This window comes from Podarcis cretensis (genome assembly GCF_951804945.1).
Source record: "Podarcis cretensis genome assembly, chromosome: 12".
In the NCBI taxonomy this organism is placed as follows: Eukaryota; Metazoa; Chordata; class Lepidosauria; order Squamata; family Lacertidae; genus Podarcis; species Podarcis cretensis.
The window spans coordinates 45,525,653-45,551,362 of NC_137181.1; the positions used below are offsets into that span (position 1 = coordinate 45,525,653).

Genomic DNA, 25,710 nt, shown 5'->3' on the forward strand with positions numbered 1-25,710 from the left:
GTATGGCTCCCAACCCATGTATATCTTAATGAAAACTACCAGTTAACTGCTCATTGTCATAAAGTGTAGGGTCTTGTGGCAAAGGTTCTGCTCTGAAAGCAAACAGAATCTAACCTTTACGAATTACAGCATTTCATTTGCAATTACATCTATGCATTTGACAGGCGTTTGTTAGAAATTCTGGTTTGGAGTCCAGTGAATGGCCTGGAAGCGTCAAAGGCTGCAGAATCATTAAGGATAAGCAGGTACTAACCTAATCAGTTTATTGGATGGGAGACAATTGGGAGTCCTATAAGAGAACAGTTTTGTTTTGTTAACGGAAGAAATATTACTTTGAGCAAGAAACAGTGAATACAGCACTGTCTTCCAGAAGTCTGAACACTTATTTAACTGATCCGAAAGGCAGCTTATTTAAGAGGTATGTGTGAAACAGATGTACGCTTTATCAAAGGCAAAAATCAGCATAGTCTTTTGTTAAATGTATTGAGAAACAACTTAGATCTTTGTAGCCCACTTTGAGGGTTGTTGTTTTTTACAATCAAGTGGTGTATAAATTTTATGAAATAAATAAAAATATATGTTGAGAAGAAATTGCTTGATTATGGATAATATACCCTTAAAAATGAAAAGTATGGTAGGTCTATTGTACATATATATCTGCAGATGACTGTACTGTTTAATTTGAGAGCAACCTTTGCTATTTTCAACATACATCTATGCTCCAAAAAGGCTTTCCAGGAAATTTAGTTTCAGGACCTTCTCCAGTTAGACTGGAAACATTTATTATTAAATTCCAAAATTTATTCAGCTTTAAGCCTAGTAATATAAAGACCACACTGAGCTTTGTAGGAAATCCTTAATAGAACAATATGTTCTTGTTTAAGAGTTCAAGTTTGTTCAGTACAGTTTAGATTTCAAATGAGACCAGCACAAGTCTAAAGTCATATTCCAAATGAAGTGTTAAATTTTATTTGAGTTAGTTTATTGATGATGCACAAAAGAACAACAGTTGATCCATCTCTTTCCAACAAAAACTAGTAAATCCTCTCGAGGTTAATTTGCAAAATTGCATTAAACTAAAAAGTTTGGGTGATCAATATAAATTAAGTGCCCATGTTGAGTATCACCATTCCAACTCTTCAAGCAGCCTTTTGCATTACAAATGATTAAGTGGACACTTTCAATTTTACAGAATTACACTGACTTTTAAACAAAATTCAGAATTCGATATTTCTGAATGCCACATTGTACTGTGAACAGCAGTCTTACATTGTGTGATAATTTTCCATCTGTACAGTTCCCTTTTACAAAGTTGGGCAACACAAAAGACATCAACTGCTTGTCCTTCTCTGAACGTGTTCAGCTCCCTAGTCCCAGTCACAGAAGGAAGAGGCAGAGGCAAGTTTAAATTATCCCAGAAAATCGAATAAATGGCTATATTTGGTGTCTTCAAGATGTTTCACCTTCTGTGGGGGATGTAGGTGTTGTTGGAGAGGCCAGATCTGGTTTTCGTGACATTCTGTCCAGTTCAGCTTGAACATCCGTTAAGACAGGCTTCTGGCCTATACATAAAGGAGGGCACATAACACAAGATTTTAAGCTAAATGTTTTTACAAGTAGCGCACACAAAGGCAGGCCAAAATTAAGGTGAAACACAACACACAACAGGTTCAGTCCCACTGTGAGAGATCATGTAATTCCAACATTAATTACTACAGTACTCTACATTCAAGGCCCTTACTACCATTAGCTAGATTGTCTTAGGATAAGTTTGATAGGAAAGTATATTTGCTTACAAGTCTGCAAAACAAGTGTCACAATCAAATGGATCTACATCAACCCATGAGAAAAGAGCAGTTTTGGGGGGTATAATCCCCCACATTTAGCCACCATGTATGCAGACACAGTGTGCCTACAATATATGTGAACAGCCATATGTTCTCTGTGTGTGTCGTCTGCTCATACAGGTAGAATGCCATGAATGCAGGACAGAATCTGAGCTGAACAGTGATGTGACATCCATGGCTTTCACCTCTGGATCTGCTTCAACTTACTTAAAGGCCCCTAGCTCACTCCTCATAGCATACAGAAAGGACAGTAAGGAAGACCAATATATCCCATATATATGATATGCAAGTAAAAGTTAAGAGTTTGTGAAAGGTCCAGGTTTTTACACTGATAAACCTATGGTTTTTCCTGGCTACCCATTATGTGCCTTGTGCATATCTCAGTGCCACAACTCTATCCAGGGTTACATAATGCTCAGGTTGTGTATTCCAAACCCTGATGCAATATGAGACAGTTTCCCACCCCACCCCAAGTTCTCTAGCAACCACAGAGGACTCGAGAAAGGTGGGGGTTCAGAGATTGCTAAGGCAAACATTTGTGAATTCTTTCCCTTAGGCATATAATCAACTTGCTCCTTGATCAAACAAGGGCTATCTGCACACATATATCATTACAAAGGGGCCACACATGCAAAAGAAGCATAATGTATTTTGTATGCAGGACTGCTCACATAGTGATCCTTTATCAGGTTCACACACACACATCCAAAATGGTTTTGACAGGATCCATCATTTGTTTTGGGAAAATGACAAAACTCAAAACAGTCCTGCGCACCCACCCACTCCCCCATAGCTGAGTGAGATTGTCAAAGGGGAACAGTACCATCTATCTCTGGAATTCAGAAACAGTACACAGAATACCACACAATCCAATACCCACAGGAATGTATGGATCCTGGATCCTACCCAGCACCTAACATTATAAGGTGAGAGCAGATAAATTACAGTAAGTAATATTTTAAATGATTTTTTATGTCATACATTTGGCAGTACTGTATAAAGACTCTCACTTCAGCAAAAAACTGCATCTAGCTTGGAGTGTCCATTCTATGTAATACCAAAATGCTTTATATACTGTTCTTACCTGACTTTTTTGCAGATGGTGGCAAGTTGCTGCCACCCCCACCTCCAGGACTCCCTACTCCTCCGGGACTACCAACACTACCAGGTCCACCAGGTGAGCCAGTTTTCTTACTCAGCAAACTGTTGAAAAAGTTAGCCAGGACTCCTTCGCTTGTGGCTCCAGCTGAAAAGAAGTTACAGCCCAGATATTTTGATAATGCATATTAATTGTATTTGGGTTCTTAAAACATGAAATGGCAATACTAAACACACAGAGTTGGATTCAGATGTAAATCAACATCTGTTACATTGATTTCAGTGGGATCCAAAGAAGAAGAAGAAGAGTTTGGACTTGATATCTTACCTTTCGCTCCCCTTAAGGAGTTTTAAAGTGGCTAACAATCTCCTTTCCCTTCCTCCCCTACAACAAACACTCTATGAGGTGAGTGAGGCTGAGAAACGTCAGAAAAATGCGACTAGCCCAAGGTCACCCATAAATATGACTATCTGGTCTCACGTTTTTAGGGGACTCCAGTTCAATTAACTTAGTCTGGATCTAACCCACTGAGGAAGTCAACTACATCAAAGTGATTACCTTGCATGCTGAACATAAATGTCAACATCCCGGAGTACATTAGAAACAGTGAGTCACTGCTTAACTACCAGAACAGTTTTTCTTCAACAGACCACATTTCTAGTGTTTACTTAATAGATCAAGCTATTTCTTGCAAAGTCTTAAATAGGGGAAATACGCAATGAACTAAAACTTCTGTTTCGTTCAATTCACAAGAACGGTTCCTATTTTTAAAAAGAAACCCTGATCTCAAAATTTCAAAAAATTTAATCCGATTAAAGTATAAGTAATTGCTTCCCTTAGTTTGAAACTTAAAAGTTATCAATACTCCATAGAGTAAAATTATTTTAGAAAGGGGGAAGTATGCAACACTTTGCTACTAGGATGTCAATGTTTAGAATATTTAGGTTGCAAAACTATTATTATGTTTTACCTTTCATACTAGGATCAATTTTTTTGGATCCAGCAGGGATGGTTGTAACACTGGCAACATTGGAAGTAACCGATCTGTTTGGTGTCCTAGGGGATCCTCCAGGGACTCTCGGTGAGGTATCCTACACAGAATTAGAAAATACAGTGAAGTACTTAGACTGAAATACTGAGCTGTCAGTTCCATTTTGAGAGGGGCATTTCTAAGTTATGAGATATTCATAGCAAAAAATAATATTTAATTAGCTTTAGATTAAGAAGTGTCTGGTAAGAATAAAGCAGTTATAGATTATGTAGTCTATAAAAGCAACCTCAAAAATACTTATTTAAAAGATTTTAGAAAAATGCCATGCTACTGCCACAAACACCCCTGTTTTATCAGATGAAGGGCATTACAGAAAAGCCAGGCACAGCCTATGGCAGGCTTTTAAGAAACATTTTCTAGGCTAGGAAAATATGTAATAATTTCTATTGGGAAAGAAACAATCCCCAAATTTACTTCATGGCGTTCACATTTAGAAATTGGCAAAGTTTTGAAATGCACACTTAACAAACAAAACAATGTTGACTAGCGCTGTATTCCATGTCCCAAGAGAGTAACTTGAAAAATCTGCACATTATAATATATGTTTTGGGATTTTTTTCCTGCAAAACACTATTAATACAAAAAGCTGATAAAGGCACTGAACTGTACCCGACAAAGTTGTGCAAACAGGATGACTTCGTTGGGTACAACCCATTATCAGCCCAACCTTGTACATATCTGAGATGCAAGTCCCATTTTGTTCAGTGGGGCTTGTTGCCAGATAAGTAGGTACAGGACTGAAGCCTAATAGCAGCAATCAAGCCTTCAGCTACAGAAATCAGAGCTACTAATGTATTAAATGCTTCACTAAAAATGAGCTCCAAAACTGGATCCAAATAAATGTACTGCTAAGTTATTAGTATTTAAGTATTTACTACTAACCACTGGTCTTCCAGCTGCAGTAGGTGGCTGTTTTGCTAACAGAGACTGAAAAACAAAATGAAAGAGAAATTTTGGAACAAAAAGTTGTTGGCAAATTCCAACACAAATTTAATCTTAGTTTAAATGAAATGTAGATTAAAGGAATATGTACCTGTTGCTTCATAAGAAATACTTGGTCATCTTCTGCTACTATCTCTTTCTCATGTACAAACTGCAATAAGGGGGGGAAAGCCATTAAGAGATGTCCAACTAAATAATTTTCAAAATAGCACAATCACAAATATTTACTGGAACAAGTGGATGAAAAGCTCATGAAGATGGTTCACCTAGTGCACAATGCAGCAGCCCATTCATTTGCCTACAAAGAACACATTAGTTGGTTCACCTGGACTGGCTGCCTATGCGCTACCAAACCCAGTTTCCAAGTACTGATTATGACCTTCAAAACCTTGTACAGCTTGGACCCAGCCTATCTCTGGAAGTGTCTCTACCCATCTGAGTAATACATTTTTCTTGAGAGGTGCTAGGGAAGCCTTGCTCGTATCCTTTATTGGGACATTAAAAAATGCTGTTGAGTCAGGATAGGTCTCCACCTCACAATGGTGATTTACAGCTTTGTTACAGCTGTTGAGATGCTTTATCAAGCTCTGCCATTCGGCTTGATTACTAAAGAGATCTCCTATGTTCAAGATATTACATCTGAATATGCAACACCACCACAAATAGGGTTCACGGGGCATATGCACTGTCCCTGCCTCCAATATTGCTGTCCCATATTGAGTGGGAAGTCTGAAGGCGATTTCAAAAAACATTCAGCAGAATGCACTTAGAGACCTCTATGATCAAGAAACCTGTGTTTTCATTCCTGATCACAGGGAGGCTTCTAAGCATGTTCAACAAAATGCACTTAGGAGCTCCTTTCGAAACTCCTTATTCAAGGCAGTAAAGTCAGGGATTGGGCAGGTGGTGTGGCACATGCAGCCTCACACGCCCTACAGTGGTACCTCACAAGACGAATGCCTCGTAAGACGAAAAACTCGCAAGACGAAAGAGTTTTTTGTTTTTTGAGTTGCTTCGCAAGACGAAAACGTCTTGCAAGTTTGTTTCCTTTGTCTTGCAAGTTTGTTTCCTTTTTCTTAAAACTGTGCAATCGGGGTGCAGTTGCGACTTGATTTCGAGGAGCAACTCATAGCACGCGGTGTGGTAGCCTTTTTTGAGGTTTTTGAAGACTTTGCTGATTTTTGAAGCTTTTCCAAAATCCGTGCTTCGCAAGACGAAAAAACTCGCAAGACGAAAAAACTCGCAGAACGAATTAATTTCGTCTTGCAAGGTACCACTGTACTTGTTTTCTCTTCAAACATAATGTCTGAATGTGGACAGTAACACTGAATACCAGCTGCTGGGGATAAATGAGGGTCAGCTATTGCTTTTATTCCTGTTGAGCTTCCCTGGAAAATGGCTGGCTATTGTATAAAAAAAGATGGAACACATGGACTGCTGATCTGATCAGCAGGACTGTTCTTATGTCTGTAATTCAAGATATTTGCACTGAGACTCATTATAATATATTATTAGGCAATGGCATTTTGCCTACTTTATTGTGTGCAGATTTTTTTTAAGCTGGCACAACTCCTTAAAAACTGCATCTTTGTTGTCATTTAGTGTGAAGGCACATAATGACACTAATTTATTTGACACCCCTTATTACACATTTAGATCAGCTATGTAGACTAAATTAATATAGAGATGGCCAGTTTATAGTTAGCAGTTACGATGCTATTATCAGTGATAAGCTTCCTTGAGTTGTTGTCACTGCACTGAGCAATCAGTGTTACAAATTCCTGCCACCCTACCGATCACTAACACGGCAATGTGTTAAATTAAAGGTATTTCTTCTAAACACAGGAAACAGTTACCTTTCTGACCGGAGGCTTTGTTATTATATCCTCAAAATTGTCACCCACTTTTAAAGTCTGAAAGTTCTCATGTAATATTCCTATCTTCTTTTCATTGTCCCATCCTGCAGGACTGAAAGCAAATACAGTGTCACATCTTGAATTTCAGTTGTTCAAGGTTTGGTTCACCTTCTGTCCAATCCCATCCTATACAAAGAACCTCGTTTCTTAAGACAGAGCAGGAATTTTATTTTTCATTTTAAGTCCAAGATGGATGCTCACCATGAGGTTAAAAAAATTCCTCCTGAAACATAGGAAGAGGTTTCTCTTCTTTTTGCAAACCCCACCCAAAATATAATAATAAAGCACTTTAATTTGGAATTGAAAGACCTTGGCACTAAATATATCACAGAGGGAGGAAAAAGATAAAACAGTAGTCATTTTTCTTCTTCCACCTCCTGAAATTTTACCATACCATTGAACTACAAACATTGTTACAATACTCTTATTTCAGACAGGCTTGGTTCCTGAACAGGAGCATTCTTATTAGGGGTTAGGGATACAATGAAACACTTACATTTTTTATAATGCAAGACACCCAATAACTAAGTAACTTACATAAATACTGCATCTTTTTCCACAACAGAAGCAGACATATTGAAGGAGAATCCATATAATTTCTGGACAATAAATTTATACACGTAATCAATATTCTTATTTTCCTTTACTGAAGTGTAAATAAGTGCTGCACCATCTGAGTTATTGGTTAAAGAAAATGCGGATGTATTTTTCTGCTTGGCAGTGGCAAGAAACTATTCGTGATACTTTAATACTTCTGTAACATTCATCCAGCGGCAAAGTGTTATAACATTAAGTGTGTGATGACATACTTAAAAATATCTGTGTATATTACCTCCTCTTGTAAAACATGCACCAGAGTATAGAAGCCAAACATTGACACATAAACTGTTAGGGGAAGGCAGGTTTGTCCAAACTCTCAAGCGGAAGAGCAATTTCATTTCATCAACAATTTCTGTTAAAAGACAAATTGGGTGCCTTCCTAATTTTTGTTCTGTTTTCCTACACAAGCCACACTTCCGTGTAGTCATGAAAGCTTCACACCTACACTACATTAGCGGTGGGAACTACTGGCGGCCGGCCCCCAGTCTTCTTCCGGGCCCTAAAGCCTCTCCACATCTGACCCACCAATGGCCCACTTTGTCTTCAAAGCCCAGCCCCAAAAGGAGAGGTGAGGAAATGAACTTTGTTGACATTGCTGGTTTTGTGATGTTCTACTACTTGAGAGTCTTCTTCCCCTCCCCGTAGCTCCACGTTGACTTTTCTCATTGGGAGGAGCAAAGGACAAGAAAAGCCTGTTCTCTTAAAGGGTTTTCATGTGGTTCTTAACAGACTTTTGAGATGGAGAGGGGAGGGCAGAATTGGTTGTTTGCATTTGTTTGCCTCTGATAGTCAGCTCTACCTACCTAAATGCAAGGGGTTAGTCATAAGCTGAAAAATGTTCATCACCCCTGTGATGGACAAACATGCTGCTATCTACACGGGATACAGCTTTTCCTTCACTGAAATGATATCCTTTGCATAAAGCACCCATCTTAACTTTCAAATAACTAGGCACTATCCAGCTTCCCATCTCGACTTATATGGCACATGCCTAGCTGTGTTTATTTTCCTGAGAGTCTTGGAAGCAGAACAGGATACCAGTAATTATTGATGTGCTTAATACTGTAATCACCATGTTTCAGTTCTGGTGTGAATGCCAATTACTGAAGAACAGCATTTGTATCTGCTTTGTCAAAACTAACTTTGAACAATATAATTGCTATGAAACGGTAGTAACAGGGTCAGACTCCAAAGAACAATAAAGCTTCTTCTGCATGCCCAGGGCATGCTTTTGCATTGTATTTCTCAAACAGCAGCTCTTCATACCACACAGATAGCCACTTTGGAAATAGACTATTTAAAATGCAGATTCTGATATAGTTTCTGATATAGATCAGTTTCTGATATTTGAAGTAAAAAATTCCCCTAGGCATGGCCAGGTCCTTGGGCATCCCTGGGCATCCCTGAAATAATTCTGCACCACCAAATATGCTTTGCTTATCAACTCTCATAGAGCCATTGGTTCAGACAACATTATATCCAGGCTTTGTGAGCTAAGATAGGAAGTTTTTGCCTGTATATTAAACTCCTACACTACTCAAACAAACAAACAAACAAACAAACAAACAAACAAACCAGGAAGCCTTTAACTAACCAGTTTGCAAAATGGTTTGTTCTTGAAACCATAATATCCCAATTCAAACTATACTTTAACCTAGTTTCCTGGTTTGGATGAAATTGGAAACTATGGTTGATTAGAGGTTTATTGGTTCAATTACAGAGAGTCTGTAAAGGCCATTCATATCTTAGCTTCGTAAACAGAGGGATGATCATCTAAACTCAGCACTTATCACTAACATTCAGATTACATGAGAGTCCAAGGCTTGCAGTGACTTGATAAAAGATGACCCAGCAAATCATGGGGCTTCTCAGATTATCTTAATCCAGTTGTAATTTTAATAATAAATCTACATTTTAAAGGATACATTGTAAACAAAACCGTCGGATGTGCGACTGAATGAAGTCAAAGTGCTCATCTCTGTAATCGTGCTCTTTTTCCAGCAGGCTAATGGCATCACACTGTGGAGTAATAATAATAATAATAATAATAATAATAATAATAATAATGCAATTTCAATCATGATTGCATCTGTAACTTACCATCACTGCAATTATAGAAATTCCCACTGTTCATATTAGCTATGAAATATATAATCCTTGCATTTTACTACATCCAATGTGAAAAACTTCTATAGAGATATCTTAATATTTCTCTTTGTCTGGAATCTATTCATGAAGGCCAGGATCCAAAGAGCTACTGCAGCACATTCCAGGGCTACAATGCACTCAGCAGCATTTTTCATTCTTTATTTTTAATGGCAATCTCTCACACACTGTTGCCTTGATGCTACATTAGAAACTGAAAGTCTCCTCGGGATGGCTTTAGGAATTCAGGCTTCTTGGGACCCGTGGAACTAATTTATGGTTCTTGGGAACTTAGCCTATTAAGATTTAGAACATAAAAAATTGAAATACAAGAGATATAAATAAAAACCTGAACCAATATTCGGCATTTGGTAAAACTTGTAAAAATATTTATAGGATAAAATATATTCTAAAAAATTTGTCTAGTATGCATTTTCTTACTGCATGGGAAGATTGATCACCCTTCTCTGATATAGAGAAGACAGGTGATAAAATATAGAGAATAAACAACAGAATATTGGGGGGGGGGGGTTCTTCCCGAAAAATTCCAACGAAGTTTTTAGTTTAAACAATAACTTAGCTGCACTCCTTGACCCACTTACTAGAGACTAATGGTTCTTCCAGACAACTTTACTCAAACCTCTATCATAGCTTAAAACTGCCATTTTCCTCCCAGTGCCTCTCCATAACTGCTTTACTTCAACCTCTGGCACTGTTTAAAATTATAGCTAATTTTAACTTTTCAATGTCCCTCCCTCCTTGCAGAACTCAAATTTCTCCCTCTTTCATTCCTCAGCTGCCTCATGTGAGAGAGATAAAGAATGTGGAGCCCTCAAGTATTCCAGTTTACTCAAACCTCTGCCATTTTCCTCAGTTCCTTCTATCCCTGCTTCACTCAAACTTCTGCCACTATTTTAAACCATGAGTTTTCCCCTCTCAGTGGTCCTCCCTTCTCACTTCCATGCCATGGCCTTGCAACTGTGCAACCTGCCTTCACTTTTGTTCCCCTACCCTGCCCTGGCTTCATGCAAATCCAGGATTATGATGTGGCACTACAACTCCTCCAATGGGTGCTACGCAATGACACTGTTACATTTTTGTTATATGGCAAAAAATGGTTAAAATAACTTTCTAATTTTAAATATAAAGGCTGCCATCCATTATACACTCTTGCGGAATTCAGGCTATTAATTAAAATCTATACCTGCAGTACAAAGCATCTTTGTTCAGTTGCTCAATGTGTTAAATATTACACTTGAGAAAGTGAAGAATACTTAAGCTGATGGAAAACCAATGTGCAATATTGAAAATGGTTTTATTTAATGGAAGTATTCCCACTCCCCACCCCATTTGAAAAAAATATTCTGGAAGCTCTGTTTTCCTTGTATAGATATGTCTTATTATTTGAAATTAAAAATCATTTTTTAAAAATTCTGATGTACAAACATAATCTGAAACATGAAACAAACCTTTGTACAAACTACTACTACAGGAATGCCTAAGTTGCATGTTAGTGTATCAGCACCCAGCGGTAAAATGACACTGTCATCTTTGTCCTCCTGTAATGAAGTATTTCTCCTCTGTGGAGAAGCTGGAAAGTCTTCTCCTGGTTCTGTGTATTCCTGAAAATCTCTTACAACTGAAATAAGAAAGAAAAAAACGAATCAAGCAAGTACTTTGTTCCTGGGAGTCTGTATTTGTACCAAATACTTTTTATTCTATTTAGCTTTGCCAGTTTTTAAATGCCAATTTATGTTTTCCTAAGTACTCAAAGAAGCATTATTACTACTACTACTACTACTACTACTATTATTATTATCATCTGTACACCACCCTTCATCCAAAGACCACATGGCAGTTCACAACATAAAAATACAAAATGAGTACACAAAATACATAATAAAAACAAAAACAAACCAATAACCCCCTCCCACAGATTAAAAGGACATAGGGACAGATAAACAAACAAACAAACAAACAAACAAACAGGGATTTAAGGAAGCTACAAAATTTAAAAACCAGTCTTTCAAAAGAACTGTGTTAATTCAATTAATAGTTCTAAACATTTTGAAATATACTCTACTTGTAACTAAGTTCTTCGGCACAAGTTTATACTGCACAATAGACAGCAAAAGTTAAGATATAAGGCAAGCTAGTTAACAGATAAAACATATATAAATATAAGTAGATATAAAGTGGCAAACCCAAACATTTTAGGGTTTTGTTTTGTTTTTTAACCGTGAGGGCAGCAGTAGTTTTTTTATTTAACCCAAATTCTGTAAGGTTTATGTCAAATACAGGATGTAATAGGTTATCGAATTTACATTCTAAATGTTTCAGTGAAAACTGGTAAATCTAGAGTCTGGCATTTTAAAAAGATGCCAAGTTACCCAAAAAACAAAACTTTCAACAATACTGGAATTAACTTACTTCTGGGCCCCAAACTAAAGATTCATACAGCAAAAAAATCCTGCCATGCAGATCTTTTAGGCACGTTAAACTCCCTAAATGCCAGCTTTATTACTAATTTGTTTGGGTTTAAGCCAATATTGTTTTGTGCTGGAAATTCCAGAATTTAGATCGTATCCAAGAAAGAAGTGACGAAAGCTGTTTTGTTGTTGCTGATTTGTACCTTTGTCAACAACACCTATTAGTTTCAGTGGATGGTATATTGATTGGTAAGTGAAAAGTAGACGGTAAAAAGACAATAGAAGCATATGGAAGGGAAGACAATGGGAGCATTTTGCAGCAAAGATGCAATGCTTATAAGACCTCATAAGGCCTCTTCTGTAGGATGGAGAAGACAATCAGATTCCTGACAACACATGCAAGCTTCCACTATCATACCACCACAATCTTCTTTTGGGACTAATCTAAGAAGGATTTGTTTGTTTTTTAACTTTAGAAAGCCAACTTCTTCTCAGCAGCTGGAATGTTAAAAATATTTGTATTACAGTTTCATACAAAATATCAAAACAGTTTGCAACAATTAAAATACAGGAAGAACACAAAAATTAAAAGATATCATATTTATGAAATGTGTACAGATGGTAGGGCCATATTGTAGAGCCCATATAGTAATTACAAGGAACTGACTAGTTACATTAAGAGGCTCAGTACACGTTATGGGCCAAAGGTACATGTCAAAGCACAAACATTATTTTATGAACCACTTCAGAAAGGTGTGATTTGGGAAACGGAGCTGGTAGGGGACAAAGCACCTCTTCCTTCCTAGTATTTATCCAAGTCTGAGTAATCTTCTCTTGAAGCTGCTTTGCTTTAAAATTAAAACAGAGGGATGAAAAGACGAGAAACTCTGTTTTGGTGCTCTTATATGCATATTTGTATGTAACATTTATTTAAACCCCATGAAATATTTATATCAAAGATCACTCCTTTCCCTAGCTTGCAATGAGGGCTATGCTAATGCAATGTGTACTTCAGATACCTGCTACATAATGCAGAGTGTGTACAGCAGGGGCAAGGAACCCTCACCCATCAACAGAATTTCAGCTGGCCCTCTAAATATCCTCCTAACCATCAGCTGTTGAGTAGGAAAGTAAAGGGGCCGTGTTGTGATGGTGTGCAAAACATACAAACAGCTCCTTCCTCTGCAAGAACATCAGCTGCAGAAGGGAAAACATATTAAGAGAGAGTGTGAAGGGCTTCCTGCAAATATACAAAAAGTGCCCAAGTAATTTGCAATTGGATGCAATTTTTGTGATGCAAGAGCATATTGAAGTTGGTGACTCTGAACAGTTCACAGTTCAACTGTACTTTGATGTTATTTTAATTCTTGTGTTGCGACTGTGCCTTAGGTAAAGTCAGAACAGAAGAAAGCTCGCCAGCACACTTTAGCAAACGTTATAAAAACAAAAGTCTATGGAGAAAATTGAAAATGACACCCGAGTAAATACTAAAAATTAAATATATACTTCCATCTCCAAAAAGAAAGACTTTTGTGTGTGAATGTTATGATGTGTTAACAATGTGTAAAACGTAAAGGGGCCCCTGACCATTAGGTCCAGTCGTGACCGACTCTGGGGTTGCAGCGCTCATCTCGCTTTATTGGCCAAGGGAGCCGGCGTACAGCTTCCAGGTCATGTGGCCAGCATGACTAAGCCGCTTCTGGCGAACCAGAGCAGCGTACGGAAATGCCGTTTACCATCCCCGCCAGAGCGGTACCTATTTATCTACTTGCACTTTGACATGCTTTCAAACTGCTAGGTTGGCAGGAGCAGGGACCAAGCAACAGGAGCTCACTCCGTCACGGGGATTTGAGCCGCCGACCTTCTGATCAGCAAGTCCTAGGCTCTGTGGTTTAACCCACAGCGCCACCCGTGTCCCAGTAACAATGTGTAGGTCTCATTAAAAACACTATTGAGGCTGGAATGCAGTTCCTGTCAGCTTTCCACTAGAGTAATGTGGTCCTTGGCCTGAATTTAGTTCTTCACCCCTGCGTGTACAGGGTACAGTGAATTTAGAAGGAAAGCATTTCTATTTTCTTTTATACAGGAAATTTCTGTCCTAGGAAGCTGCTTAGAAGAGTATGAAAAAGGTATGAAAGCAGAGCCTTCCGAAAAGTCAAAGCAAAGGTGACAGTGGTAAGACCTCTGCTAAATAAAACTGCTCTTCTTACTAATGTACAGAACTTACTGTTCTCCTTCACCATTTTCTACAAAAATAAACAAATACCCTGAACTATATGAGAAATAAAAATATTGCACTCAAAATGATTAAATTGAGTTACTATAAAATTTGTTGAGCACAGGTTTTGTTCTTCTGGGTGAAGAATTTGCATTCCACAGAACAGAGAACACCCCCCCAATGCATCCCTTCCAAGCCCGCTAAACTTAAGTATTACATCTTCACTGTTCATTTTTCCAGCTGTTGTTTATCATTTTAAGAATTGTTTATCAATTTAAGATTTGTTGTTAAACACCATTGACGTGCATTGCACTTTATACCTCCGGGTATAGGGCGGTATATAAATTCTAATAAATAATAATAATAATAATAATAATAATAATAATAATAATAATACACAATATGGCAGGGCCCTGTCTCAAGGAGCTTACAATCTAAAGGTTGGCACAGGAGACTAGACTACAAAAGAAAAAAGAAAAAAATGGAATCAATTTCCATAGATATAGCAAGCCACTGTTCATGATTCTGCATGAGTAAGGACTTCTCTTTTATTTGCATATCAAAAACTATATAGAGAAGCTCTCAACAGCTCCATGCATGCACAAAATGAGCTGCTGTAGCAGAACAGATTTTAGTAATATTTGCTTTCAGAAGTTTTGAGCCTATTGAATCACCCTCTCCACATGACTAACATTTTAGTGCACCCAAGTCCAGATAACATTTCAGCATTATTAAAGCTAAAAGCTAAAAATTATCAGAATTAAAAAGATGTAACTAACTTTTTTTTTACAAAGTTTTACAATGGATTTTAAAATCTTATGTTGACAACAAATATTCAACTGAATCTATTATCATGTGCTAAACCATGACATTCCCAAGACTGGTTGCAAAGATAACGCTACATACATTAGATACTATAGTTATATTATAATGAGAATTCGCATGGTCAAGAGAAACCCCTTATAAAACTGTTATAAAGCATAAGAGTGAATATAGTTAAATCAGCTGACAAACATGTTGGCATTACATTTCCTGTAAGAGACAAACATATCACAAAAGTGTACATTTACACAAAGATGAATTCAATAAATATTTTTCTAGCATCTATAAAGTGTATGTACTCACTTTTTTGCTCCATTTCTTTCATTTCTTCAGGAGGGATTTTTAGTTTGTCAATATGCTCCCTTACAACACTTGCCCATTTTTGTAAAGAGTCTAAAGCAGCCCATGGCTTAGACATGTCCACCACCAACATAATCAAAGTGTCCTTTAGAGAGATAGCTTCCAATGCGAATTTAAGTAGACCTTTATGATAGAGGTCACCATCCAGTATCCATACATTACATCGTGTCTGATCTGTAAAAAAAACATAAATAAGGTGTTCTTAACATGTACCATAGTTTATTATCAGTGGACAATATCCAAATAAGTTATTTTCACTCATTAAAAACAATGAACTGATTTAAATGGCTCTTCTTGAAATATAACTACCATTGGTACTCACTGCTAGTATTTATAAATATACTATTAGAATGATAATGGTTAAAGGTCAAAACTCTTGAATGAATTTGGATAGCAGATAGTTCTCAAGCACAGTTTTTAAATCTTCTGACTAGCAATATGCCTGGTGAGACAATCTTGATGTTGATCAGGTTTCTAAAGCTTGCAGTATTCTAAGCTACACAATCTGGAATCTTAAGTGTATTTCAGAGAAAAAAAAAAGGAATTTTAGAGAGTGGAGAAAGGAGGGAGAGAAGGAGAAATATAAAAGGAAAAGGCAGGAAGACTAATGGAAAAATAGGTTGGGAAGATTTAGGATAAAAGGGGAGAAGGGAAATGGGAAGTAGAAGGTGAGAGACCAGAAGCAAAATTAAGGAAATATTACAAATTGAGGGCTTTTTTAATTTAGAAAAGGCAAGTAAGGGAAAGGATATACAGTGGTACCTTGGGTTACATACACTTCAGGTTACATTCGCTTCAGGTTACAGACTCCGCTAACCCAGAAATAGTACCTCGGGTTAAGAACTTTGCTTCAGGATGAGAACAGAAATCGTGCTCCGGCAGCGCAGCAGCAGCAGCAGCAGGAGGCCCCATTAGCTAAAGTGGTGCTTCAGGTTAAGAACAGTTTCAGGTTATGAACAGACCTCCGGAACGAATTAAGTACTTAACCCGAGGTACCACTGTAATAGAAGTGTACAAGTGTGGAGAAAGTCAATAGACAGTTTTCCTTCCTTATCTCATAGCACTAGAACTAGGGATCATCAAATTAAATTGAAGAACTTCACACAATGTGTAGTTAAACGATGGAATTCGCTCCTAGAAGATGCTCTGATGGACCGCTTTAAGGGAAGGTTATCCAAATTCATGGCTATCTAGTCCTGATGACTATGCTACTTCCTATATCAAAAGCAACATGCCTCCAAGTGATAGTTGCTGGGGCTCACAAGCAGGTGAATGATATGCTGTTTGTGATCTTACCATAGACATCTGGTTGGCCACTGTGAGAACAGAATGCTGGACTAGGTAGGTTTTTGGCCTGATCTAGCAGGGTCCTCTTTCAGTTCTTATTCCACTCTGGTATTGTTAACATCACTCACCACCACCACCCAAAAGCCCCCACTCATTCTCCCTGAAGTCACCCTCCCCATACCATTTGTCCTCCTTTGCCTGCAAACTCCCTTCCCTGAACAGAAAACAAGGAAATGCAGTGATAATAAGTTGGAGATAGAATCTGGAAGTTGCTGACTAGTGAAAATGCCATACATTTTAAAAATCTGGAATATTCCCAAGCAATGAATAATTACTCACTGTTGTTGTTATCAGAACTGGTACTTACCTTCTCTGTCTTCATCGTGTACATTTAAGTACAAATATTCCATTCCTCTTCCTTTCTTGTATTCAGCAATTCCCCGAAGTTTTCCAATTAAACTTGTTTTACCTGCACCATCTTCCCCTGGAAAAAAGTTTAAAAGTGGACTTTATTAATAACATATATGAAATATATTTCTTGTAATATTTCCATTTCAATCTGTGAAACTTACCGGTATTTTGCTTTAGGACACTTGGCCCAAATAGTAGTCTGTAGCAAACATTGCCAAGTAGACATGACTTCTGTCATGCGTACTGCATTATTAGCAAGAAAAGCACATGAACAAGTCCTGTTGCTGCTATCTTATTTGTACAGTGGTACCTTGGGTTACATATGCTTCAGGTTACATACGCTTCAGGTTAAAGACTCCACTAACCCAGAAATAGTGCTTCAGGTTAAGAACTTTGCTTCAGGATGAGAACAGAAATTGTGCTCTGGCGGCGTGGCAGCAGCAGGAGGCCCCATTAGCTAAAGTGGTGCTTCAGGTTAAGAACAATTTCAGGTTATGTACGGACCTCCGGAACGAATTAAGTACTTAACCCGAGGTACCACTGCAGTTTTAATAATTCATATGGGGAGGTATGGTGGGCCCCTCTGCCGCCATGGGGAGGTACAGCAAGGCCCTCTGCTGCTACGGGGAAGCGCAGCGCACTCTCTGTCACTGTGGGGATGTACGGCGGGACCCTCTGCTGCCATGGGGAGGCATGGCACACCCTCCACCGCTGCAGGGAGGTATGGCTGAACCCTCTGCCCCCGCAGGGAGGCCCAGCAAGGCCCTCCACCCCTGCAGATATATATCATGATATATTGAGATATTGTGATATTTTGGTGGTAATATGTCTAAGAAATGTGGGCTTCTGACAGGCAAGTAGTCAGTTTCTGAGTTGTTAGAGAAGTCTGGCAAAGTTCCCAGAAGCTTCACTGTCATCCCCACATTTCAGATCTTTTACACATTATATATGCAAATCTTCTGTTTTCTAGGTGCTTTTCTGCATATATTTTCTATAACATTAGTAGGAACATACAACCCTTAGAAGACACTGACTTTAACCTTTCCCTACCCCCAAAAAAATCTCTATCAAGTTAGTCTGTATTGCCCAATTGGGAGGTGTTACTAACCTAGAAACAGAGCAACAGACACTTTTGAATACAGTGGTGCCCCGCAAGACGAATGCCTCGCAAGACGGAAAACTCGCTAGACGAAAGAGTTTTCCGTTTTGGAGGTGCTTCGCAAAACGAATTTCCTATGGGCTTGCTTCGCAAGATGAAAATGTCTTGCGAGTTCCTGCGGGTTCCCCCTCCCTTTTCCCCCCCTTTTTCTAAGCCGCTAAGCCGCTAAAAGCCACTAAACCGCTAATAGCGCTAATCCGCTAAGCCGTCAATGGGCTTGCTTCGCAAGACGAAAAAACCGCTAGACGAAGAGACTCGCGGAACGGATTCTTTTCGTCTTGCGAGGCACCACTGTATATTTTATAAAGTATTCTCCACAAAATATGCAATTCCTAGTGTTTTTAAAACAAATTTGCACTAGTAAATTTCAGATAATAAAGTTTTAGTATCACAAATATTGATACAATGTTTTGAGTATATAACATTTAAATAAAAACATAGCTACAAAGAGTCATTTTAAAAGTTAGCTGCAAGGCATATCTGCTCAGCTGAGATGTAAGAAATTTAGGCTGCTAAACCACCGTTTATTGGCCCAAGAACACATATATTCCTGCATGTTCCCTTCTAACCCCTTGCCTCAGTTCAATACCATGTTAGGAAGCAGGGAATAAAATCACAGTTTCTCAGTTAAGATGTAATGGGAAACAGTGGATTAAATAAACCAAAATGTCAGCACTGAATCTTGGAACACAAAGAACATGCAGCCATATAATTAATTCTTGGGCAGATAAAACCATGGTTGATCAGTTTGAGACTGTTACATCTGTGCTAGCCATGAACAGATGAGTTTATTTCCAGTCTGTGCCAATTTTACATGTGTTTATTCATGAGTCCGATCTGTCCCATATCATCTGTGACCTGCATTTTTAAAAGTATGTGCAAAAGATTGTATTTAAATTGTACTTAAATACATAATTTATCTCAATGTACATATTTCATGCTAAAATATGCATTTAGGTACTTCTTTGAGCTTAGAACTAGAGAAAAGCAAACTCTGAAGGATAACTATGGTCTAATCTATTTATTAATCCAGGATGTGTGAATTGGGTCAATTCATTTAAAAATGCAAACCCAATGAAAATCTCCTCCATCCCCACTCTGCCCTAGGCCTTAGTGTGTAAAAGAAACTTAAATATCAATGGCTATCAATGGCTACTAGCGTCTCCACCCCCATCGTTCAGCCTGTACACTGAGATCCAGCGCCGAGGGCCTTCTGGTGGTTCCCTCATTGCGATAAGTGAGGTTACAGGGAACCAGGCAGAGGGCCTTCTGGGTAGTGGCGCCCGCCCTGTCAGATGTCAAGGAAATAAGCAGCTATCTTATTTTTAAAAGACATCTGAAAGCAGCCCTGTTTAGGGAAGTTTTTAATATTTAATGTTGTATTGTTTTTAACATAAGATTAGGAGCCACCCAGAGTGGCTTGGGAAACTCAGCCAGATGGGTGGGGTATAAATATTATTATTATTACTATTACTATTATATGATGGCTGTGCTCTGCCTCCACAGTTGGAGGCAGCATATTTCTGAATATCAGTTGCTGGACATCAAAGGGGGGAGGGCGCTCTTGTGCTCAGGTCCCACTTGTGGGTTTCCGACAGGCATCTGGGAGAACAAGATGTTGGATCATTGGCCCAATCCAGCAGGCTCTTTTTACGTTTTTATGTCATAAGAGTAGCAGAAGATATGCCTGCTGGTATTACGTAGCGCTTATAACCTAACCTATCCTCATGTAAATAAAAATTTCAGTATAATCAGATGCTATGGGGGGGGGGGAGAAGTCAAGATAAAATGCCTTTTAACAAAACAGGTTCCATTCTGAGGCACATACACTTCAAAAATAAACTTTGTGCTCTCCTATAATACATCGTCTTATTTTAAAAAAACCCAATACAATTTGATGAGCATGAATCAAAAGAAAGAACAATCATAAGTGCCAGTGTAGACATGCTTTTCAACTTCATAAGCACAGTTAAGTGATTGGGAATGAGCCATGAAATTGCATACTCCACCACCAGATCCCTCTCTATCAGTTCATTCCACTTCTCTTTATTATGGTGAAGCTTTGCACAGGCACCAAAACTAAGCACAAGGATAGCTATTCCCTGTTAATTAATACAACTAGGGTAAAGTGGGAACCCTGACAAGCCCCCCAAAGTGGCTTGCCTGGTGGGGTGGAGGTGCAGCAATAGCCTCCTGTGTCAGCAGAGTTGCTGCCACTCACCAGGCCAAAGAAGGGAAGGGGCAAGATGGCAGCAAGGTTGGGCCACACTAGCCAACCTCATCCAGTACTGCCTCCAGTGCATCCACACAGCCCAAACTACACCTTTCCTCCTGGTAACGGCAGTGACATCGCTGCTGGGAGGCTACTGTTCTGGTTGCACCTGACAAGCTCCATAGTTAATATTGGTGCCAATAAAATACTTAACTGAGGGGTATGGATAGAGAAAGAAATTGCTCCCAATACAAGAGGAGCCTTGGCTGACCAGTTTTTGAGCATGCTTGCAATAGTGAACATTTTGACTACACCAGACCCTGGTTAACTAAAGCAGGCAATGCTACAATCACATTGGATTTTACAACTTCACTGGCCATCCTACAGTCATGCATATCTAACAGGGATCTATAATGATAAAAATAATTAGTACCTTTCTCATAGAAAAGATCTTAATTTAAAATTTTAGACAAAATAATGGTCAAGTAAATGGTTTAATAAAGTTAAAGGTAAGGTAAAGAACCCCTGGACAGTTAAGTCCAGTCAAAGGCAACTATGGGATACAGCGCTCATCTTGTTTTTCAGGCCGAGGGAGCTGGTGTTTGTCCACAGACAGCTTTCTAGGTCATATGTTCAGCATGACTAAACTGCTTCTGGTGCAACGGGACACCACGACGAGTGCCAGAGCGCATGGAAATGTTGTTTACCTTCCTGCCACAGCGGTACCTATTTACCTACTCAAGGTGGTATGCTTTCAAACTGCTACGTTGGCAGTAGCTGGGACAGAGCAACAGAAACTCATCACCATCATGTGCATTCAAACTGCTGACCTTCCAATCGGCAAGCCCAAGAGACTCAGTGGTTTAGACCACAGCGCCACCCACCTCGCATAAGTTATAAATAAACATTAAATGGCTTAAGAAAGTTATAAATTACTGAGAGTATAAATATAAAACTTAGGATGCTCAGAACTAAATTTCCAATGAACTGACAACCCTCCTTGACCAGACCTATTTAGTCCAGCTTCCTGTTTCTCATAGTGGTCAATCACATGCCTTTAAGAAGCCCATAGACAAGACATGAGTGTGATAGCACTCTACTACTATTGTTTATCAGTGACTGGTATTCAGCAGCATATTGCCCCTGGTGGCTATATACCATCTTCTTAATCAAACTAGTACCCATTGATAGTCTTATCCCCAATTTATCTGTTTAATCCCCTTTTAAATTATGCAAGCTGGTGGACATCACTGCATCTTATGGTAGCAAATTCCATAGTCAACCATGCTCATTTTTTTCCTAGGCTAAAAAGTCCCAAATGCTGTCACTTTTCCTCATAGGAGAGTTGCTCCAACACCTTGATACTTTTGGTTGCCCTTTTCTGCACCTTTTCCTGCTCTTCAATATCCTTTCTGAGGTGCAGTGACTAGACTATTCTAAGTGTGGCTGTGCCACATATTTACATAAAGGCATTATAAGATACAGTAATTAGATTCCTTTACCTAATGGATAATTTGCCCTTTTCACAATGGGTAAAGGCGAGCTACTTACCATGACTCCCCAAATCCCTTTCCTGGTAAATCATTGCATGCCTCCCCATCAGTGTATGTGACATTATAGTTTTCTACTCCAATGTGCATCACTATACACTGAACTGCATTTTCCATTTTAATGCCCATTCACCTGGTCTGGAGATGTCCTCATGGAGCTCTTTGCTATCCCTTTTTGCTTTTACAGAATAATTCTGTGACATCAGCAAACCTGGTGACCTCACTGCTCACCCCTAATATATCATGTATGAACTTACTAAAAAGCACTGGTCCCAATGGACTTGTGGGGCTCCACTTCTTATATCCTTCCATTGGAGCACTACCCATTTATTTCTGTTCTCTGCTTCCTATTCTTTAATCAGTTACCAGCCCTAAGCTGTGGGGTGACATCATATCTTATCCCATGGTTGTTTATGCATAATTAACTCATTGAATTCATTGCCATGGTAAAAAACTAGCACAAAAACCAGTATTTTTAAAAAGTTAAGTTTATGGGAACATCAGTCTATCAATGGTTACAACAAGGCATGATAGTTACAAGTGCAATATCAATATCTAGCCAGTGTATTATCATGCTTTTCCACTATGTTCTTTTTGCAAGTTTCCCAGAAGCACTTGACCAGCCAGTGTTGAATACAAACCAGTAGAATGTTTGGATCTTTGATTTAACTCTTTAAAAAAGAGTTCATACTATGCTTTTTATGAATGAAATAATGTAAATAATCCATGCTAAATATCTGTCATTTTGATTTTTAAAAATCTCTCTGCCACAAAAAAACTTGTAGTGCAAAGTAAGAGGGCTATAGCATGTTATTATGACTATGAAACATTATGTATTTTTAGCTCTCTCTATGGCCTTGTCTACAGTCCTTTCACATTCTACATTCCATGTTTTGCAGAACCATGTGTTTCTGTTTTTTACTTTATTATTTACCTTCATAAATTGCCCCCCTTTTGTCACATAGAACCTCAGGGCAGTAAAGACACATAATGAAACTATGAAACAATTAATTTAAACTTCATTAAACCAATGAAGTGCTCTGCAGCAGCATAAAAAAGTTATGCCCACTCAACAGATTTTCCTGAAATGCCTGTGCGAAAGTATGTGTTTCAAGTGGTTATATAAAAACTATCCTTGAGGGTAACAGCTTTTTCTCAATAAAAGAGTTCCACAAACAGAGAAGATCCTACCTCTGTATCACCTCTCCTTCCTAAGCTTTTCTAGTAAACTAAGAGGTAAATTCCTCCTTGTCTTTGTACACTGCTGTTCTGTAATATCTAGTAGTACAGTAGTGTGTTTATTTACAACCAGGACTGCAAGTACAGTACGTAGAATTTCAAGTGTTACAGTATTCTCATCAATGTCACCCCCAAAGTGTGAAAACTAAGCCAGGAGTTGCTTGAAAAAGCCAGCTGGAAGGATTATTCACATGTGGGTCTACTCATAAACACTTTAAGGTTACTGTTTCAAGCAACAAGCTTATTGAGAGCACCATGTTGCAGGGGAAGCTAGTAAGAGAACTAACTTATCCAACGACAAAACCCAGAATCTATTCAGGGACACCAGTCCTTACAAGATGCAGATAGCACAAGACATCCTATCAAAGAAACAAAAATAAACCAGCTGATGCAGCAGATGTACCCTAACACACCTAATTTTTCGTTTCTCCCAAGCACCCCAATGAAAGCAACACCTCTAAGTGCCAAGAAAGAAAAAACAGAAGGAGGTGCTAACCATATCAAATGGGTGGAGCCATGAGGGTATAAGGCAAGCCAGCAACAGAGAGGCAGGCTGATGCTGACACATAATGTGACAACAAGGCCTTTGGCAGGCCTAATGCATATGGGCAGAGCTCACTCCTCCTAGCCTGCCAGCCAACAAACAGTAGAGGCCTCTATGGATTTTGGAAGTCAGGCTTGAAGTACCACACAGAAACAATAAGCAGAAAAGGGATTTAAGCCCTGTGCCGATAGTGCATTTCCAGTTCTGCGGAAGGGAAACTGCCAGTTTCTGCACAAGGCTGGGGGTGGGTGGGAAGGCAACGGGGCGATCAATGAACCACTGCGGATGCCCCTCCCTCCTGCACAGCTTACAAACACAACGAGGTCCACGGCCAGCAATTCGGCGCGCACACCCTCCGCCCTCATTAACAACAAGTGAAAACGATCGCAAACGGGAAACGAGACGTGCAGGCAAAAACAAACAAACAGAAGAGAACAGAAACAAGGCGAGGAGAAGAAAGGGCCGCTTACCCAGCAGCACGACGTTTTTCCCCGGCGGCAATTTAGACCTGGAACGAGTCGACACCTCGCTGAGGATGCAGGACCTGCGGGGGCAAACAAGAGAAAGGAGGAAGGCAGTGAGGAGGCAGGAGGGGAAGGTCCAGCGGGAGAGAAACAAGCTCCTGTCAAGCCGAGGCGAGGAGAAGCAGAGGGAGAAGAGGATGGGCAAGGTGGGGAGGATGGGGGAGAAATGGAGGAAATGGGGAGATGGGAATAGGGGGAGAGATGTGGGGGGAGTTGGGAGAAGATGGGGGGAGAAATGGAGGAAATGGGAGTGGGGGAGAGATGGAGCAGTTCAGGAGGTGGGGAAAAGAGAGTGGGGGGTTGAGATGGGGATGGGGTGTGGGGAGAAGATGGGGAGAGATGAAGGAAATGGGGGTGGGGAGAATTAGGGGGAGATGTGGGGAACAGGGGGAGAGATGTGGGGGATAGGGTGTAGGGGGGGAGATCGGGGAGAAATGGGGGTGCGGGAGACATGGAGGTGTGGGAAATAGGGGGAGATGTGGAGGATGGGGCGTGAGAGATGTGGGGAGAGAGGGAGGAAATGGGGAGGAAGAAGAGACAAACCTCCCCCGCCCACCTCAGAGAGGGAGGACCAGCAACATGGCGGAGGGGGCATTAGAAGGGGTTTTTTTTTCCTCCTCCCCCCGTTCACGGGACGCCCCACTTAAAAACAAACAAAAGGCGGGGTGTGAAGGGAAAGGATTCGGGAATCCGCCAGGTGCGGGAAGGAGGGCGAGGAAAGCACCTTTGCCCGCGAGGACTGGAGTGCAGGTGGGAGGGGGGGTAAGAGGAATGGGGAGGAGCTACCAGGTAGTAACGGTCCCTCTCTGAGGAGGCGAGGCGACCGGGTGCGGGTGGGGGGGGGGCGTCCTCAATTACCAGAGATTCTGCCCGTCGTCCTCGTCGCCACCCGCTCGCGAGTCCGCGCCGCCGCCGCCGCCACTCGTGGCGTTGAAAGCGGCCGCAGCCCCGTAGCCTGAGCCCAGCCCCGGCGAGGAAGAGGAACCGTAGGAGCCGGCTCGCCCTCCTATCGTCGCCGCCATCTTCGCTGTACACACACGCGCGCGCGCACACACACACGCGCGCGCGCAGAGGGCAGGCGCGCGCCCCTCCCGAGGAAAGCGCGGCGCTGACGCCACCCGACGCCTTCCCTTTCTCTTCAATGAGGGAGAAAGAGGAGCGGGGCCGGGCGGCCGACACCCGGCGTTGCCGAGGGACCCGGATGTAGGCGGGCCTGCGAGGCGCGAGGGAGAAGCGGCGGCGGCGGCGGCCGCCCCCACCCCACTCCGGCTGCCTCTGCGCAGCCCACCCCACCCCCCCCCTGACTGGGACGTTGTTGTTTGTTGTTGTTGACGTTGACTTGGCGCGTGACGAAC

The 25,710-nt window shown here is 40.2% G+C and overlaps 1 protein-coding gene and 2 long non-coding RNA genes across 3 annotated transcripts; 2 read left to right on the forward strand and 1 right to left on the reverse strand.

The window, feature by feature from the left end:
• Nucleotides 1-159: 159 nt before the first annotated feature.
• Nucleotides 160-2,634, forward strand: LOC307199560. Its single transcript, XR_013832059.1, has 2 exons — nt 160-245; nt 1,968-2,634. It is a non-coding gene; the product is annotated as an uncharacterized lncRNA (long non-coding RNA).
• On the reverse strand, nt 942-25,564 carry DYNC1LI1 (dynein cytoplasmic 1 light intermediate chain 1). The gene is made up of 13 exons (XM_079947357.1): nt 25,214-25,564; nt 24,302-24,375; nt 17,084-17,200; nt 15,373-15,603; nt 11,070-11,239; nt 9,381-9,474; nt 7,393-7,528; nt 6,796-6,907; nt 5,031-5,090; nt 4,880-4,924; nt 3,917-4,037; nt 2,932-3,093; nt 942-1,562 (listed from the first exon to the last, which is right to left on the reverse strand). Exons 1-13 carry the CDS (start codon nt 25,375-25,377, stop codon nt 1,450-1,452), a joined length of 1,599 nt encoding a protein of 532 aa, XP_079803483.1. The 5' UTR covers nt 25,378-25,564; the 3' UTR covers nt 942-1,449.
• On the forward strand, nt 3,100-11,060 carry LOC307199559. The gene is made up of 3 exons (XR_013832058.1): nt 3,100-3,552; nt 7,864-8,023; nt 10,366-11,060. It is a non-coding gene; the product is annotated as an uncharacterized lncRNA (long non-coding RNA).
• Nucleotides 25,565-25,710: the final 146 nt, after the last annotated feature.

Bases quoted from the DNA above. Each gene is read 5' to 3' on its own strand.
- DYNC1LI1 (XM_079947357.1), bottom strand. From the start codon at position 25,377: ATGGCGGCGACGATAGGAGGGCGAGCCGGCTCCTACGGTTCCTCTTCC. The intron at 15,604-17,083 runs GTAAGTACCAGT...TTTTTTTTACAG, and splicing joins ACACGATGAAGACAGAGAAG to ATCAGACACGATGTAATGTA. The intron at 4,038-4,879 runs GTTAGTAGTAAA...AATTCTGTGTAG, and splicing joins CTGCAGCTGGAAGACCAGTG to GATACCTCACCGAGAGTCCC.